This window comes from Anopheles maculipalpis, chromosome X, assembly GCF_943734695.1.
Source record: "Anopheles maculipalpis chromosome X, idAnoMacuDA_375_x, whole genome shotgun sequence".
In the NCBI taxonomy this organism is placed as follows: Eukaryota; Metazoa; Arthropoda; class Insecta; order Diptera; family Culicidae; genus Anopheles; species Anopheles maculipalpis.
This window is the reverse complement of record NC_064870.1, coordinates 6,854,186-6,871,409: the sequence shown is the minus strand read 5'-3', so window position 1 is coordinate 6,871,409 and position 17,224 is coordinate 6,854,186. Positions and strand designations below refer to the sequence as shown.

Here is a 17,224-nt window from a genome sequence, read left to right as displayed (position 1 = left end):
CAGGTTCCGTCTCTCGCTGTAAGCTCATGCAAAAAGGATGCAAAAACGGATGTCCCGTCTGACTACTGTTGCTCGGGGACAACTTCTTCAACAACTGCTTCGGTGTGACATAATGTTCGTGTGTGTTAAGGCAACCCGGAGGGGAGGGGGGGGGGGGGGTGGGACGGAGGACAGGAAGGGTGAAATGTTGAGGGTCACTGTGTGTGTGTGTACGTCAACCAAGCTGAAATTTGTCTACCCATGCGTGTATATGTGTGCTCCTTCCTACTGTCACTTTCTTCCAGCTCCATATTCCGACAAGCATGCGAACTAGTATTACCTGCAGATGGCGCTATCGTCGGCAGTGCAGACGCTGTTGGGCGCCGCCAGGAACAGCTTACCGCTAGAGCACGCGCACAGCTGATAGATCTTGCCAGCCGTGTCGGCACGGGCCGAGGAGGAGAGTAGGCTGCCGCTACCAACCCCGACGCTACTAGCGCCACCTACCGTTTGCACCGTTTTGAGATTAGGCATATAGATGGCGCTGGAGTCGAGCCGGATCTAATGGAATTTTGGTAGTTAGCCACTTGATACTGATGCGCACAAGGTGTTTCGATACGAAGTCGCAGATAGTCGTGCAGGTTGCATACATTTAGGCTTTTTAGATAGCAAACTATTGTAAGAGATTTTGATGGCATTAGACAGGATGTTTCATGTATCCTTTTTGATGGTTAATTCTAAATTGAGCAGGAGCTCCACTTCTGATCAACCATGTGTTTACACATGGTTTTGGTACCTTAGGTTAAAGAATTATTCTTGGGTTAACGATCTACCAGGTTACGCTTGCCATCGAAAGGCTTACTAGACTTCCTAGTACCAAAAACCTAGTCGGATAGGCAGTCCTCACCACGAAAAGGGACAATTATCTTCAAATTACAGCGCCTAAATGTATACTTTTGCTGCCAATATTACTCTTGCGATTTCACAGTCGAAAACAAAACCCTCCGAAGCCCGATACTTACACTGCCAGCAACGGAGTGTAGCTTCAGATCGTTCAGGCAGGTCGTCTCGATGCCTCCCGCACGAGACTGAATGAATATCTCCTGCGTCGCTCGCGCTTCCAGCGATCGTGTCGGTGACTCTAGCCTGCACACAGTACAAAAAGGGTTTTAGCGTGTGTTCAAACACAAGGTTTCCCTTCCCCCATCAGCTGCTAGAACTCTCACGCGGTACTCACTTTAAATCCTTACCGGCATCCGCACGTACGAGCGGCGTTTGGATCGAGTCCCGAAACGCCACCCCTCCCTCACCTTCCACCCGCAGCGAACCGGCCCCGACGATGACTTCGTCCCGATCGACCGCGAACAGGTTGGTGCCGTGTGTGTCCGTAATGCGGAAATGATTGGCCAGAACTTCTAGCCGATCGTGTCCAAGAAATAGCTGATTTTCGACCGCACCGTACGCGTTCCTTGTGTTTACGCTCAGATTGCGTGAGGACTCTGAGGAGAGAGAGAGAGAGAGAGAGAGAGAGAGAGAGAGAGAAAGAAAGAAAGAGGGGAAGATAGAAAGACGATCGTTACGGAGCTGTCAAAACGGGATCTTCCGTGCCCTCGTGGGGAGGAACTCACCAACAGAAATAGGCTGTCCGTGTTTCGAACGAATTGACGATGCTCGCAGTGTGTTGAGTACTAGCGCCTGTCCGGTGAGTTGGATACCGCCCGGCACTATCTTCAGCTGGCCCATACCATTCTGCAAGGAAATTTGTTGTGTCAAAATGGGGATAAAACCAAGCGTTTAGAGGTTATCGGCGAGTGATTTTATTATTCTTTCCCTGCCCACAAACAAAAAAAGGAAATCGAGGGAAGTTCTTACATTAGCTGTGAGTAAGTAACTGACGTGCTGCAAAACTCTAGACCCCTTCGATCTGGGTGACTTCAAGAAAAGAAAACAACATCTCTAACCATCCAGAAAACAACTTAATCAGCTAAATAAACAGACCATCACCTGCCATCAGGTCGTATCGAACTTCTTGATAACGTTCCGACGGACCCGACCAACAATAGGACGGCATACGTGTTTACAGTGGCTACAGGAAGCGAAGGTTAAACACCAGAAAAAAGCCCCATGCCCCAAACGTCTCGGATTGGGATTCGTGAGAAATCAAACTTGGCTTCGACCGGCTTCATGCAACCCCGGCAAAAGGGAGTTCGGAAAACAAATCAAAAATCGAAAAAAGAGCTTCCCAAGGAAATCCGACAAACAAACCGCTCCTCATCAAGATAAAAAAAATAAACCTCAAAGAAATAAAGGGCGTCAGAAAACGGGAGGAAATAAATAAATAAACACGTGTCATGATCTTTACACTCGCTGCCACTTTCCAACATGTGTAGGTGTGTATGTATGTGTGCGCACTGCTGGAGATGAGTGGCAGATCGGAGTCGGCCGTGTTGCAAGACCGGGCACAAGAAACGGGTCGACCAGCTTGATGGACACTTCATCGGCACTGTGACCCGAGATGGAAGTGAAAGTTTCAATTTAACCTATCATTTTGTGGGAAGTTATTGTCGGTGATTTTGTGTTGGGCGGCAAGCGCGGGGAGGATGGTGGTGGTGCTGGCTTCCGGCGTGTTTGCCATTGATGCTGACACGTTCCGTTTGTTTGCTAACAGTGAAGAAATTAGACGCCACCCACTGTTGGTAACGGGTTCTTTGGTTTTTGCTTTGTATTGAGAGAAAGAAGTTCGATGTCTGTAATGGCAGGGGCAGGCTGGTGGCTGGAAGGCTTCTATTCTGAGCCAAGGGTGAATCTTGGAAGCTTGAGATAAATTGGACGGATGAATGAAATTGGAGCAGCCTTCCAGTGTGATCTCAAACATGCCTGTAAATGGTGGGTTTAATGGTAGATTGTTTGATAGACGCGAAGCAGTTGGGTTTAGATCTGTGTCTTTTAGATTCGATTGCTCTGAGGTACTAGTCCCTATGTAATACAAAAAACGGTCAATTTAATAGGAGAGATAACAATAATCCAATTCTTTGTAGCATTTTGGTTACTTGGGCTGTGAAAAGGCTGCTAGGTCTTACATTAAAAAAGCCCTAAAATTGCCTAACTCTAGGCGCTTTGTACAAACAATATTTACCAGGTTATAAAATGGATTTCCATTTTGCAAAACATTCAGTTGATAAGTTTACCAAAAACCCTCGGAAAACCCAGTCTCACACCAATGGCATATGTTTAAAACGCCTACTGGTATTGAATTCAATTATGTTTCAGTTTTTTTCATATAATTTTAAGGTTTTTTTTATATCAAGAAGAACGGCCTGACCAAATTGATAAATGATTTAAGGGTAAAAGGCTCGAAAAATGCGAAAAACGCCCAAATGTATGCAAAGCGCAGTACATGTTGTGAAGTATTCACAGTGCACTTCTAGCGTAATCAAAAATAGTTGTATTAATTTGCAAGAAAATATGGTCAAAATTTAAATCAAAATTCTCTCTCTCTCTCTCTCTCTCTCTCTCTCTTTCTATCTCTGTCTCTCTTTTTTTGCTCGCTGACAGGCTGTAGTATTAACTTCAGTGTGTTCTTGATCGAGCAGTGGTTGACTAACTCTGCCAATATCTTGCCCCTAGTCATTGAAACATACTCATCAAACATACGCCTTGTTCTTGGCGTAGATCGTCGGTAATCTTTACGAAAAGCCTAAAAGCTCTCACAGCCATGCACACAACATTACAGCCTTCATAACTTTATTGTGAAAGTTTTTTTTTCTTATTCCGATAGAAGGGTCTGATCGTATTGCTACTTGAGAGCGTGAAAGACTAAAAAAATGTTAATCTCTGCGATTAGCATCACTCTTTGTGAAGAGCTAGTTCAATTGATTCGCACCAATTCTCCCTCTTCCACACGAAGAAAAATCACACATTGGGTTCCACTCACCGAAGAAAACTCCATCACCTTCATGATCCACAGCGTAAGCGCTAGGTTCACGATGATCATGACCATCAGGATGAAGATGAGCGCGTACAGACACTTCTTGCGCCAACCGTACAGTGCCAGCTGCATGCGACAGGCGGGCCCACCGGACCCAACCGGTCCCGGCTCGGAATGATGCGGCACACCCACCGATGGCTCACCTCCTCCAACTACCGGCGGTGGCAGCGGAGGTTCCACCGACCGCGATGCCTTCGCTAGTGGAAGCGTCCGGCCGTGGACTCCATTGCTGGTACCGCTCAGCGGTACGTTGGACGGGTTTGTGCCACTCGGGCCGGCCATCGTCGGCTTGGGGGCGGGGGTGGTGGTCGAGATCGGACGGGTCGAGAAGGAGACGCGCGAGGGCGTCCCGGAACCGGCAGCAGACGGTGTACCGAGCGGTGACTTCAGAATCCCGGTGGTGACCGGCGATGGGGCCGGTGGAGAGGGTGTTGGTGTGGTGGAGGCAGTGACCTCGGCAGGACCCTTCACTGGTGCATTATCCGTGTCTTGGCCATCGGGTGGGTTTGGACGGGGGGTGTTCCCGTAGCTACTCGTACCGCCAATAAGTCGGGCCGGTTGGGCAGGGTACAGGATCGGGATGATGCGAACGACGGGCTCGGGTTTGGTGGGATCGGGTGCTGGTGTGGAAGGGGTAACACTGGTGGGACTGGTGGAGGAGGTCGAAGGTGTGGGACTGGTTGATTGGTTGGGTGTACCGGGAGTGGTTGTGGTGCGCTTGAACAAATCCGACCCGGCGTAACTGCGAAGAGGCGTCGAGTTGCCGCTGAAGAAAATTGAACGTGGGTCGTCCCTGTAGACCACGGTTTGCCACGAGAATGAGAAGAAGTAGGGAAGAGAAAAAATGAGCAAACAAGTGAACAAGTAAATATCAATCAACAGGCGCTAGTTGGGGAGATGGACTTTCTGAGCCGAGTCCTAGGAGATGTCTCCCCAATGGAATAACCAATGTTCCAATGTGCTGGTGGAGATTTCTCCAGATAATTGCTAAGATTTCCCTCGGAACAACAACAAGAAACCTTCACGCATTTGCTACCATTTAACCATTTACAGTATTGCTTGGTTCAACTTTACTTCCGTACTCATAGGATCGTAATGGCGGAAAAAGTGCATTATCGATTCAGAGATGGACTTTCACATACACACACACACACACCCACATACCCACATAGAATTGAATCAAATCTAACAGCCATAGCTGCGGGCACGTTTTCCATATTAATGGCTTCAAGTCGCGAGCCTTTTATTCCGCTTCTGCGCCAACCTCCGCTCGACAATACGCTGTCAAAGGTCGTCAATGCACAGTATCTACTGTGTGGGCCTGCTCTCTAGTTGGGAGTTGGAGGCAGTTAAAAAAGAACAGATAACAAAATAAATACAAACTGGAAACAAGTGCCTGAAATGGATGGTGAAAGCAAACAAATGCTGGTAAGGGAGTTTGTCAGCTTGTTCCTGCACCCTACTTTGGTGCGAATAGCCTTTCGCCATTCTACCAACGGTATACGTGTTTGTGATTCCACACATGGCATATCTTAGTGTACGCGCGGCGTGCCAAAGAGAAATCAGAGAGCTGTTTGACAAGTGATTAAACGTGAAGTGTAAACAAGTTTAGTATTGTCATCCACCTTGTGTGCGTCACAAACGTCAAATTGTTGTCTTCTTCTTCTTGGACCGACCTATCGAGCATGCCTGTTGGACATTGTCCAATCCGTTTCCAGCAAACTTCTTCCGGAAATGCATCCTCGCACCAAGTGACCCAAACACGTGGTTTTTCTGCTTCTTCTTTAGCAGGAGAACAGTTTGAGTATAAAGCAGTTTTTAACAAGTATTAAAGTAACAGAGCACCGGTATAAAACTACAAATGTTGTCCTTCTTCACATGCTCTGCTTGTACAGACCACCAAAGATATGTAGTCTTTAGGTCTCGCCATTCGAAAATGGCGAATACATCCCGTAAAGGGCAAATTTCGCATTTCTGTGTTACTGAAGTCTTCAGGATGGCTGAAGAATGTAACTTGGGATTTTGCTGCACTTTACTCTATGGCAGATCCTTAAGAATTTCTGGGAGCAGCCTACGATATCATAGGACCGACCTGCGCAACATCATGCAGTAGTACGGCTCCTAGAGAGGAGGGGATGGAACTATCCTGAGTGATGTTTAGCATCACTCTGGATGGTGTCACGCAGATTCCTAAGCTTTACAGATTCAAACGTCTGACCGTGAAAAAGCACGACTACGAAGCAGTGTATTAGTTAATAGCTACGATCTCAAGGCGGTAAAGCAGTTCAAAAAAAATCGCATCTATTTATTTTTCATACCTCACACCGCGTCTTGTTGGTAGCATTCAAACATCTTACTCTCTCGAGCAGTGTGTTCAGTAGACGATGACGTTTATGTACACAAAACAATAATACAAACAAAAACTTACACCCTCAACCAACAATAAAATTTCAACTTCAACTCGTGCCCGTTTCAACATTCCGACACTAAGTGTAAACCTCTTCCGTTTCTCTCTATCGCCATCTCTCTTGCGAACTCCAATGACGATCGCTTACCGAGACGGGTGTTTATGAATATGTTTATCTAGGCGTGTGTGTGTGGATGAGGGATACTTAGTGGTTATAAATAAACACACGGCAGGCGGCAGTTAGCAGCGGCTTGGCGTGAAAAGTCGCTGCCGAGATTTTCCTAGCGTTGCATCGTTGCCACGCAAAGTGGGTCATAATCGGTACGCAATGTTCTTTTTTTCTGTTACCTCTCATTTCTCTGCACCCTTCCCCCCCCCCCCTCCCTTCCCATCATCTATCTCTGTCTCTTTTTCTTGCTCATTATTTACTTATCCTATTGTTGTGTGTGACAAAAAAAAGCAGAGGCAAAAAGTAATCTTTCACCAACTGAATATAAACACAACATGCAATCTCTTATCATCCATAAAACCGATATATGCACGCTATAAAATGAGAACGCTCACATTCTACATACCGAACGCCAACAAACAACCCAATCCGATTGGTACACAATGCAGTCCTGTGCGTGCCAGCGTTTTACACATCCCAGACTGACAGAAGCAGTAGGTTGTCCGTGTGTAGATTAGAGAATTAGCGAGAACATCGGCTGTTCGGAATATGTTTTAATACGTTCGATTAGTAGCAGTGGCACACGGCTCCGGTTGAATGATGACCTGGAAGAGTGGCCAGTCGGCTCGGTGTTAATGGGTTCGCTTTCAATCCTTTAATGTCTCTATCTCGATGGCCACAAAAATGACACCCCCGCCGTGTGTTGGGAAAGAGTCCCCACCTTCGCCACCATTCTCGGCTAAACTGGTCGCTACTGACCAGCTAATGTTTTGCAAAATTGGGAGCATTGTATTTCGCTTTTTTGCCACCCCTGGCTCGGGTTGATTGGTTTGTTGCTGAGCTGATTTAGGCCCGGATTAGGTTGGGCACTAGTTTTGGAAATTTGTAAACGACCTCCAAACCTCAACGATTTGCTTTAGCGCCTGGAACGTTTGCGAGGTGCCGGAATTGATAGATGGTTGGTGGCGTTGGGTGAAGCTTGTGCAAAGCCTTGTGGAATGTCATTCCAGTGCAGTAAGCTGCTGATGCTTTGTGTGAGTGTATCACCATCGCCATGTTATGTTTTAACACACTTCGACTCTCGCTGTCTGAATACTGCGGATGAAATGGTTTTGTTGGCGTTCGGATGAGTTCAGATGCGATGAGATACCTGATGCCTAGTCATCAGACATCTGAACGAATGTCAAGCGTCGAACAAACTTCGGCTTGAGTGGTTAGAATTTCCTGGGGAGTGAGATATTCATCTTGGCACAGAATTCTAATAATATTCTTTACAAACAACACACAAACACACACCCAGCGAGACATCTCTCCCGGTTTGACATCTTGGAGCGCAAACGCTTAGATATTGTTACACTCACGCCGCGGCTTTACCAACAATCAAACAGTTCAATTTCGCACAGCGAGTGGAAACGGTCGACCGAAAGTGCTATAAATAGAGATTCCCGTACGGGGCGGCATCGCTTGGACGGTGCGTACCATTAAACCGACTCACCTTGAATATCGCGACATGGCGACAAGTGGCGACTTTCCACACGTGTGACGCTAATACCGAAAAGGACAACGCTTTACGCAGTTTTGCTGACGTGTTTTTGTTGGCTGCTGCTTTTTTTTTAATGCTGATTTTTACGTTTGTTTATTGGAGGAAAACACTTGGTAGACGGTGCGCAGGTACGAAGATAATGCGATCGCGAATCGTTTCACTTCCTACAACAGGCAACCGGTCAAGGAAACTACTTTAAACACGCATTGTTTCGCATGCTTTGTTGTGGATGCAATGGATGACTAGAACGGATCCCGAAGACACGCACCAGTCACGCAATTATGGCTGTAGCATCTTCGCGTTGTGCTAATAACTATCTGTCCCGAAACATCAGTAGATATCGGTAAGGAGACTAACGCAAACTCAAACCCGCCACAAACTGAACGATCCAAACCGTACTGAGCTCGTCACGGTGCACAACCTGTCGGCCAAGTGGCGAGAATGACTTGCTGTAAAGAGTGCAGGATACTACAGCTGCAACAACCGGCTAGAACAACACCGTACGCGACAAAAAACGAGCTACGAATGCCCGTTGACAGACTAGACGCAATATGTGTGTAAGTAGATGTTAGGGTTTACAGACCCCAGCAAAAAAAAAACATAAAAAGTCGATCGAGCTCCGCCTTCATTCAAAGCAAATGTGGAATATGAAATAGTCGAGAGTGGTGAACGAAGATGGAAGATCGAGCTTCTTTTCTTTTGCGTGCTCTCCACACGCTTTCTCGCATTTTGCACGCTCGTACGCTCGCAGACTGAAGCACTTTGCGAGAGTGGCCGATACCAGGTTTTCACACCTGCTAACGCTCGTACGAACGGATGCTGGTGTTGATCGGACGCTTGCTTCTTGTCGCTAGCGGCATATTGTGGAGATCTTACAGAGTTCTGACATATCAGAGAACTCTGACAGATCGAAATACAAATTTGATCGATTGGCAGCCATTTTTTATTTCGTCCAGGAAGCATTCTACCAAGTGATGTTGTTTTAGCGGGCTGATCGTTTATCATTTGGTTTTACGAGCTGCAACAACGCATTTCGAGAGTGTTGTGAGCAATTATCTTGCTTCCGTATATCACAGCCAGTGTTTGCCAGGGTTTGCAATTATAATAACCGACTCTCCACTCAACAACGCTACTGCACACACGCAGACATTCCATTCGCGTTAGTAAGCGAGAAGTAGAACACGGAAGCCGATAGAAAGTATTTTTAGAACACACACAAGGGTGGTATGCCAAGGGTTTCGTCCATAAGTGTTATGGAAGTGTACTGGCATCGCTGGAAAGTGGGCCTCGCACTTTATACAGCGAGGTAATTATTTTACGCATAGATTTATGGCCCACTTCATTCATCGAGCACCAACAGGATTGCACCCCTGCCCGACACACTGTTCGTAGTCACCTTGTACTAGTTGATCTTTTTTTTGCTTTTTCTTTCAAACACGTTATCCAATTTTTCTTGGTGCGAGACTGTGTGTAAAGAGGTCCACTTTAAGTAAGCGTCTCCAAGAGTTCTGACAACTTCTTTAATTCCCTTGCCTTACGAGTCACACCGCAGGAAGAGTTTGCTTTATGGAGGCATATGGAACCGGTATGGTTGGGTAGAGATCAAAATTCGATTTTATTCGCCATCCCGCCACGTCTGCCGACCGGCTATGGACCGATCCTTACAGAACGAGTGCCAAGACTTTGGTGTTTAAATTTTGGCTTTTCTTATGGCGGATAAGCCTTCAATTTTGCGTTCAGTTTGCACCCAAGTGCTCGTGTTGCCCAACCTAAGGCCCAACCTAAGGCCCAACACAGGGACACTGTGCAGCTGTCATGAGGAGCAGAGTTCCTGCGGCCGGACGGTTACGGAAGCGGAAACAAAAGCCGACAGGGTTTCCAGCGTTGCAAGAGGAGGAGAGCGAGAGAGTAATGGTAGAACTTTTCTGCCGAAGCATCGCATTATACGCTTGTGTATTGGACAGATTTGCATCTGGCGAAGAGGAACGGCATAAATTTTCGGGGCCACCGGAAATCGGACTTTCCGATTTTGTTCCCCGGCGTCTGTGTGTGTGTGTGTCTCGTTGGTGAAGGAAACGAAAGCTTACTTGGTACTGCATACTGTGCTACTAATACACAAAAATATGCACACCGTCACACATCCTCATCCTTACAGGCCATTCTAAGGACTGTTCTACGATGCTGCGGCTTGTGCCGTTTATGGGAGAAAAACTTTGCTGCAGAAAGCTTTTGAAAATCGCTACTTTCGATTATTAATACATGCCGACAGCACTCCGGCACCGCAACCAAAACCGTCCCGAGCAGCAGCTGGCTGAAGTCGTTTTAATTATGTCTCGTGCCACCACCTCAACACGCCTGGACGCTAACGTGCCGGGACTTCGTGATGACCACACATGTCCAAAGTCCTCGTACGGGATATCCGGCAAGACACGCTCTGTGATGGGAACTTGCTACCGACACACACCCACAAAGGTGTTTGAAGTAAGATCTCAACGGGTTTCGGCTTCAAAGTAACCGGCACCACCGGGGGGAACGATTTTTTTTGTGGAGGATTGTGCTTCAACAAAAATGGTTACAAACTAGCCCAACCCTAGCGCCCCGCGTGTTGTTAACAAGCAGCCACATAATCGAGGTATTTACCAAGCCATCAACTGTCAACGTAAGTCACACTAGCACGGTCGCCTGCTAGCCTAGGGTAAGCGAAGAAGAAAAATAAAAACATGCTTTTGCACTTCTTTTTCCCACGCTTTTTACCCCATTTGCTTTGGCTAGCTTGAATGTCCAGCAGGGCTTCCGAAAACCTTTCCCCCCAAAGCCTCGCTGTGTCCAAAAACCGGCCGCAAATTGTTTCTGCACGTTCGGCCGTTTCACAGTCCCAGTTGCAAGCAGTGGGAGAAGCACATTTTGTGCCGCGGTTTGTCTAATTACAACACCGCCAAAAGCGAACGACAAGTCTTGCGTTGACCGCGGAAAAATGGACGCCGGTTTGGGGGTGGTTCGGGAAGGCACAACATTTTGCAACACACTGATTGCGCCCCGGCAAATAATCATAAAACGGCAAATGGCCGAGGATGACCAACGAAAACAGCATATCTCTCCAGTGTTCCTCCTTCCAACACTTACTCCTTTCACTAGCCTGTAGAGAAAGCCCCATTTTTTGACAGAGGAAAACACTTAGGGAAACAGTGTGCCCGAGTGCATCGTCGCCTTGCACGGTGCGAAAGGAAATAAATTTTCATATGCTGATAAATGTTTTTTTCTATCTCTCTCTCTCTCTCTCTCTCTCCCTCCTGCCGGTATGCTGGCCTCTCCGCGCGTGCGAGTGTGCTAGCTGGGCTTTTTTGTTGTCCCACTGTTTGTGTGGTTTTTTCGCTGTTGCGTTTTGTTTCGTGTGCCCTTTAATGCAAAAACCGGCCAAACGTTTACAAACCAGCCTTTCCGCTGCTCGAGCTGCAGTCACACCAAAGTCACGCGGGTTTTGTGGGGAGTAATAATTTATTTGGACATCCATTTTTTATTGCTTTTCATTTTCTCTAATGCACTTCACGTCGTAGAGAATTTTTTTTGCGCTCCTACCCCATCTCCAGCGCCGCTGACTGCTTTTTTTTTTTGCCTTTCGAACGCGGTTTTTTCTGATTAGGACAGTTGCAAAACTTCATTATAATGGCATTATGAATAGTTTTGGGTACGCTTATTTGTCGTGCAAAGTAGTGCAATGTAGTTTGTAGGTGGGTTGGGTTGAAAACATTGGTACACAGTTGACATTTACTTGAACCTACGACAGCAAGCATGGGCGGTTTTTGCTTCTAATTATATTTTTTTCCCCCTTAAATCAACCCAAGAGACGACTTACCACACTAAAAATGATCAAAAGCAGCATAAAAGCCCACGGAAAACTAGTTTTGTGTTGCAGTATGTATGCATTTAGGCGTACAATACCAAACATCCTTTACGAAACGCTCAAAAGTGTGCATAAGACGTAGATTATTTGGATTGTTGGATTGTGGATTGTTCAGACTAAGGATGCAAACGTCCTTGGCGTATTTAAGCGACGCAGCCTCAGGACCATCTTTGGCGGTGTGTTGCAGCTTGGAGTGTGGAGCAGAAGGATAGAGCTGGCTGAGCTGTATGGTGATTTGGAGATACTGACGGTGACGAAGGCCAGCAGGATGCGATAGCTCGAACAAGTTATGCAAAAGAATACAGTTCGTGCGAAGCCTTGCTAGAAGAAGAAAACACTAAGAAAAAGCCCTGGAAAAGCTAGGTATGCGTAGTAATTTTTTTAAGTATTTGGGCGTTTCTAAAAAAGCACTGACAAATTTGCCCGAATGTATGAAATTCGAGTCAATCGTTGCGAGTGAATAAGAACCAGTTATTAGTCCCAGCAAGGTGAAGATTTATGTTGCAATCAGCATGTAATTAGCCTTTTGTCATTGTAAGTGCAATATTAAATAATCCTAAAGGTATGCAATTTACGAAACAAATGCTGAAACAGTGTTAATTTTTCGAACACAATGTTTGGCTGCTCGAATCACTCGAATGAAAACAACGAATCCTCAACTTAAACATTAACACCCTCTGTAGCTCTGTTTTCTCTCTCTCTCTCTCTCTCTCTCTCTCTCGCTCTCCGCTTTCTCTATTCAGTCAATATGTTCGTGAACGTTACGAACGTTGGCTATGCAAATTAAATTCACCATCGTTTTCGAACATTTCCGGGCCCATTATCGTCTTTCGGTATTAAAAACAAAATAAAAGCCAGTATCCACCCGGCTCTGGTTTCCACTACTTTGCGCGGAATCGAATGCGACAGAGATGCAAAAAAAATAGCCTGTACCGAAGCCGAAAAAATAGCTCACTTTCACGACATTCCTAGCGCCTCACTCGCACTTGACGATGCACCAGTTGCACGCACATTTGGAACCAACACACGTGTCGTCGAACGCATTTACATTGGACGCTCGTTGCGTTTGTTTTCGAAGCGCAGTGTTTACTGCGCTGCTCCCACTCCCACAGCCACGGTACCGAAACTCAATCAAATGTAATTCCTGAGTTTCTGTTTTTCCGACGATTAATTGCGTGTTTGCGTAGTGATTTTCGAGTGATGATTGTTGCCCCGGTGCATTGGCAGCTGTTGCAAGTCATGGTTTGGAAATTCATTTCACTCGGATCGTTGGTGGTGATTTCTTGTTTAGAAAACGTGTCTTTTTTAGGGAAGGGAGTGGACAGGAATGAGAAAGGAGATGGAGAGGGAAAAGAGGGCAGAGGGGAGACAAATATAGTTGGTCCGCAAAGGAAGGTTTTCATTCATTTCGATTTGTTTTAATTATTACGATTGATTATGGCAACAAATTGCCTACATTTTGGCGCTTAAGTTGTGAGTACAGCAATTCATGCGATACGGTTAATTCGCTTGCTTCAAAACTGTTTAAATTTAAAGCCGAAAAGAATGTAATAAATAACTCATACATACACAGGTTCTAACAAAATAAGTGAACAGAATGTATTTCCATGCAAAACCCACATTTATTATTGGTACTATGGTGGTGGTGTAAAAATAAGCTTGAAATAAGATCCTTAAGCGAGCCAACTCAACTGTTTTGCATTGTGATAATTGGTGTTACTCGTTAGTGATGAGTTTAGGAAATTCCATTTTTTAAATACTGAAACGGCAAAGATAAACTGAGGTTTTGCAAGTAATTTGAAACCTGTGTTTGGCTTCAAGCCAACATTTAATTGAGTTCGGGGAATTTTTGGCTATTTTTTTCTTTCTTTACACATGAGAATTATATTTCATGTGTGCTGTTGAAACACTGTAAAAACGAGTTTCAATCATCGGCACATTAAACCTTGTACGGGTAACGGGTTACCAATTACAACTCAATTAATGCGGCAAATGGTGGCACTGTTAGTTTGTTTTGCAAAATAGCAGCAGCTATAACAAATCAAATTTCACATAACACAACAACACTCGATTGCGGATTTGTGTTCTTTATAATGATTTTAATAAAAGGGGTTTTTCGACGCCTAAATTCATGCAATCCGTATTTAATCAAGCATAGGATTTTCTGGGATGCGTGTAAAACGTATTTACACAATGTGATCATGTTCAATCGGTGTCGCTTATCGGTGCAAAGGTGATTATAGTTAGAAGCGTTCTAGAAATAAAAACGCCTAAATATACGCAAACCACATTACAAAAACAATTTTTTAAATTTTAAAACAAGTAAGACAAGTGCGTAGCAAACCTTGTGGAAATGTAACAATTCTAACCATAAATTTTAGAATCAATTAAATCTCGTAGTCAATCTTTGCCTTTTAAACCACTCTCAGTAGCTCAGCCTATGCTGACGAATTGCAAATGGCACACTCTATCCGTGTTTCTGAGCGCCTCGGCACTGGATAATGTGGCCAGGTGTGTTCGTGCTTTTAACGACCATCGACGGAACTCTCCCGCATTAGCAACAGTCGTAATCATCCGGAACGCTTCCCGACAACTTTAACCGACCGTCTACGACTGCTCTGGGAGTTACGCCCGTAAAGTAACGGATCGTACAAACCCCCGGGAGTACCGTGAGGAATATACAGTGGCTAATTTGATGCGGTCGTACCCCAACGCGTGGGCAGATTGGGCACCGGGAAAAAGCGGCAAAAAAGGTTAGATACGGAAAATTATCACTCAAACACGAATCTTCATTCTCGCCTCAGTCGGAACCGAGTCGAAGATGTCCGTTACGCGCGTTTTGTAAACTTGATTAAATTTGACAGGAGGGACATAGAAGAACAGCCACATACGCACACTAGTTCGTCATAATAAATTCCATTATGTCCGGCCAAAATCCCTGCTTGGGGTTTGAGGTTTCAATGGGCAGGTGTAAAAGTGAGTAAAAAAACTGCTCCAGATAAAGGGAGACTTCATTAGCATCGTGTCGTTACAGGGGGTTTTTACAAATTGTTGGAGCGTTACAAGGCGTTATTTGATAGGTTTTTTGGAGCCTCCAGAAAAGCGTAAACTCTTGAAGATGCTACCACACAACCCCATTTTCTTACGCATTTTCCACACACGTACATGCACACACAAGCACACGCATACGTACAAGGAAGTTGTCGTTTGAATATTAAATTTGTGGTATTCGACAAACGCCTGCCGCCTAACGCCTGTCGGAAGCCCTTTTTCCGAACTTCATTAAACCGATGGACCCCGAGATGGCCGCCCTCCGGTCCCCTACCCGTGGAATGGCGTGAAAAGACAACCCCTAAAATCATTTCAAAAGCCCCCCTAAATACTGATGAGTCCGTCCGACCGTTACACAGCCACGACGAATGATAATAGTTTGTACAGGGATCGTCGTCCGTCCGTCTTGTCTTCCATTTTCTCTATGTTTTACTATCAATTGATGGAGTGAAATGTGCAGAGGATGGGGGGAGGGGGGGTGGTAATGGAAGACAGAACCAAGAGCGAGGAAAGCCTGATGAAAAGCTTCGTACGTAGGTGCGTGTGTCAATGGCAAAGCACCCCTTTACCGTACTGAAGGGTCGGGGCGACAGACAGACGGCAGGGCCGGGGGGCGGTGTGTTTGCTAAATTAATTTGTTTATTTCTCGCCATTATCGTTTTGGGATGGTTTTGTCGTATCGCGGTTAGAGGCGTCCTGGGTGCCTTCCACCAAATCCCTAACCATCCCTCCCCCGATACCGTACCAAGGGTTTTTGATCTGATTTAAGACTTTAAAAAGTCGCAAAACTTGTCGGCAAACTTAGGCCACCCCCGTCAGCTTCATTTTATTCACTTCCTAGTGTTTTGCGTGGATGAAAAAATGGAAAGGTGGGGAAGGAAAAGAACCTCCTGGATGGAAAATCAAATCAGATCCAACAATGGAATAGGATGTGGGACAGAGACTTGCCAGCAGAAAGAGCAGCAAATACAAAAGCTTTACCACCTGTAATCTCGGTAGATTAGCAGCACGGTCAACCGTTACGAGACAAACAAGAAGGCCTAGGAGACCGGCAGGATGGAAAATGCATAACGAGCGTTCGTTGATTGGCAGATGAAGGTCCAAGGTGACTATTTGCTGGAGAGTGTATGGGAAGCGTAATGTTGACATAGGAAGCTTTTTGTTATTTTGTTTACTATTTGGTGTGTGTGTGTGTGTCTGTGTGTTCTATGCAAAGTGTGATTGTGTTTAGAAGAATAGAACATTAAAATTGCAATAAAAATTAATAAACAAACAAATTTGTAAAGCTGAATTGCATACTTTTGGGCGTTTTCAAAGAGAAGCTATTTAAAAGACAGTTTTAGATATTTCTACCACACGAAAATAAGTTTGTACTGTGTTTTATTAGCTGCTTTTGATATACTATTTTGGGGAATCATATCCCCTCATCTCCTTATCAATTTCGTTCAATTTTGATCATTATAAATATATAGACAATTTCATGCTTATGAGATAATCGAAAGGAAGTTGATTAAAATGATAAAAATAATTCAATAATAAGCTAAAATGTTATACTGATTGCATACTCAGCTAGGCTGCTTGTAGCTCCATTCGTCCATTGAGGTACTTAAGCTGTTTAACCCACATCAATCGCAAAGGTTATTACAGTCAGCTTCAGCTTCTTAATTTGCTGACACACCAAACTATAACTGCAAACAGGTGATCACACTCGCAGATCACCTCAGTTACAGTGACAGCATTAAAGGAAGATTGAGATCAATGACGAGTCTAAACTTTACTCTTTTGAAGAAAGCTAGTAGTAATCACAAATTATATGAAACATACATTTTGGACCAGAACAGCTATCAGAACACCAAAACAGATACGCACACAATTGCACTTATCTCCACTTTGTCTTATGTTTCATAAGCTTAAAGTGCAACTAATTGCATACTTTTAGGCGCTTCACATTAAACACACTTTGACGCTTTTTTTCCACATGATGTACTAAGCACATGGATAGTCCTTTTTTAACAATTTTCCACAAATATAAAATGCGAATATTGAGCGCACTGAATTCACATTACATCCAACATGCACTAATAAGAGATCAGTTAATAAAATAGAGGAGCTGAAAGAAATTAAACAAATGAAGAATTGTGTTCAATAATAGTGATCGTGCCAAAGAACTGGTGCACAAATGGTTA

At 45.0% G+C, this 17,224-nt stretch overlaps 1 protein-coding gene across 1 annotated transcript; it reads right to left on the bottom strand.

Annotated features, from left to right (window-relative positions):
- Positions 1–303: 303 nt before the first annotated feature.
- On the bottom strand, positions 304–8,061 carry LOC126557101 (delta-sarcoglycan). Its single transcript, XM_050212767.1, has 6 exons — positions 8,039–8,061; positions 3,914–4,760; positions 1,608–1,728; positions 1,217–1,478; positions 1,002–1,125; positions 304–540 (listed from the first exon to the last, which is right to left on the bottom strand). The coding sequence occupies exons 1-6, from the start codon at positions 8,053–8,055 to the stop codon at positions 316–318; spliced, it is 1,596 nt and encodes a 531-aa protein (XP_050068724.1). The 5' UTR covers positions 8,056–8,061; the 3' UTR covers positions 304–315.
- Positions 8,062–17,224: the final 9,163 nt, after the last annotated feature.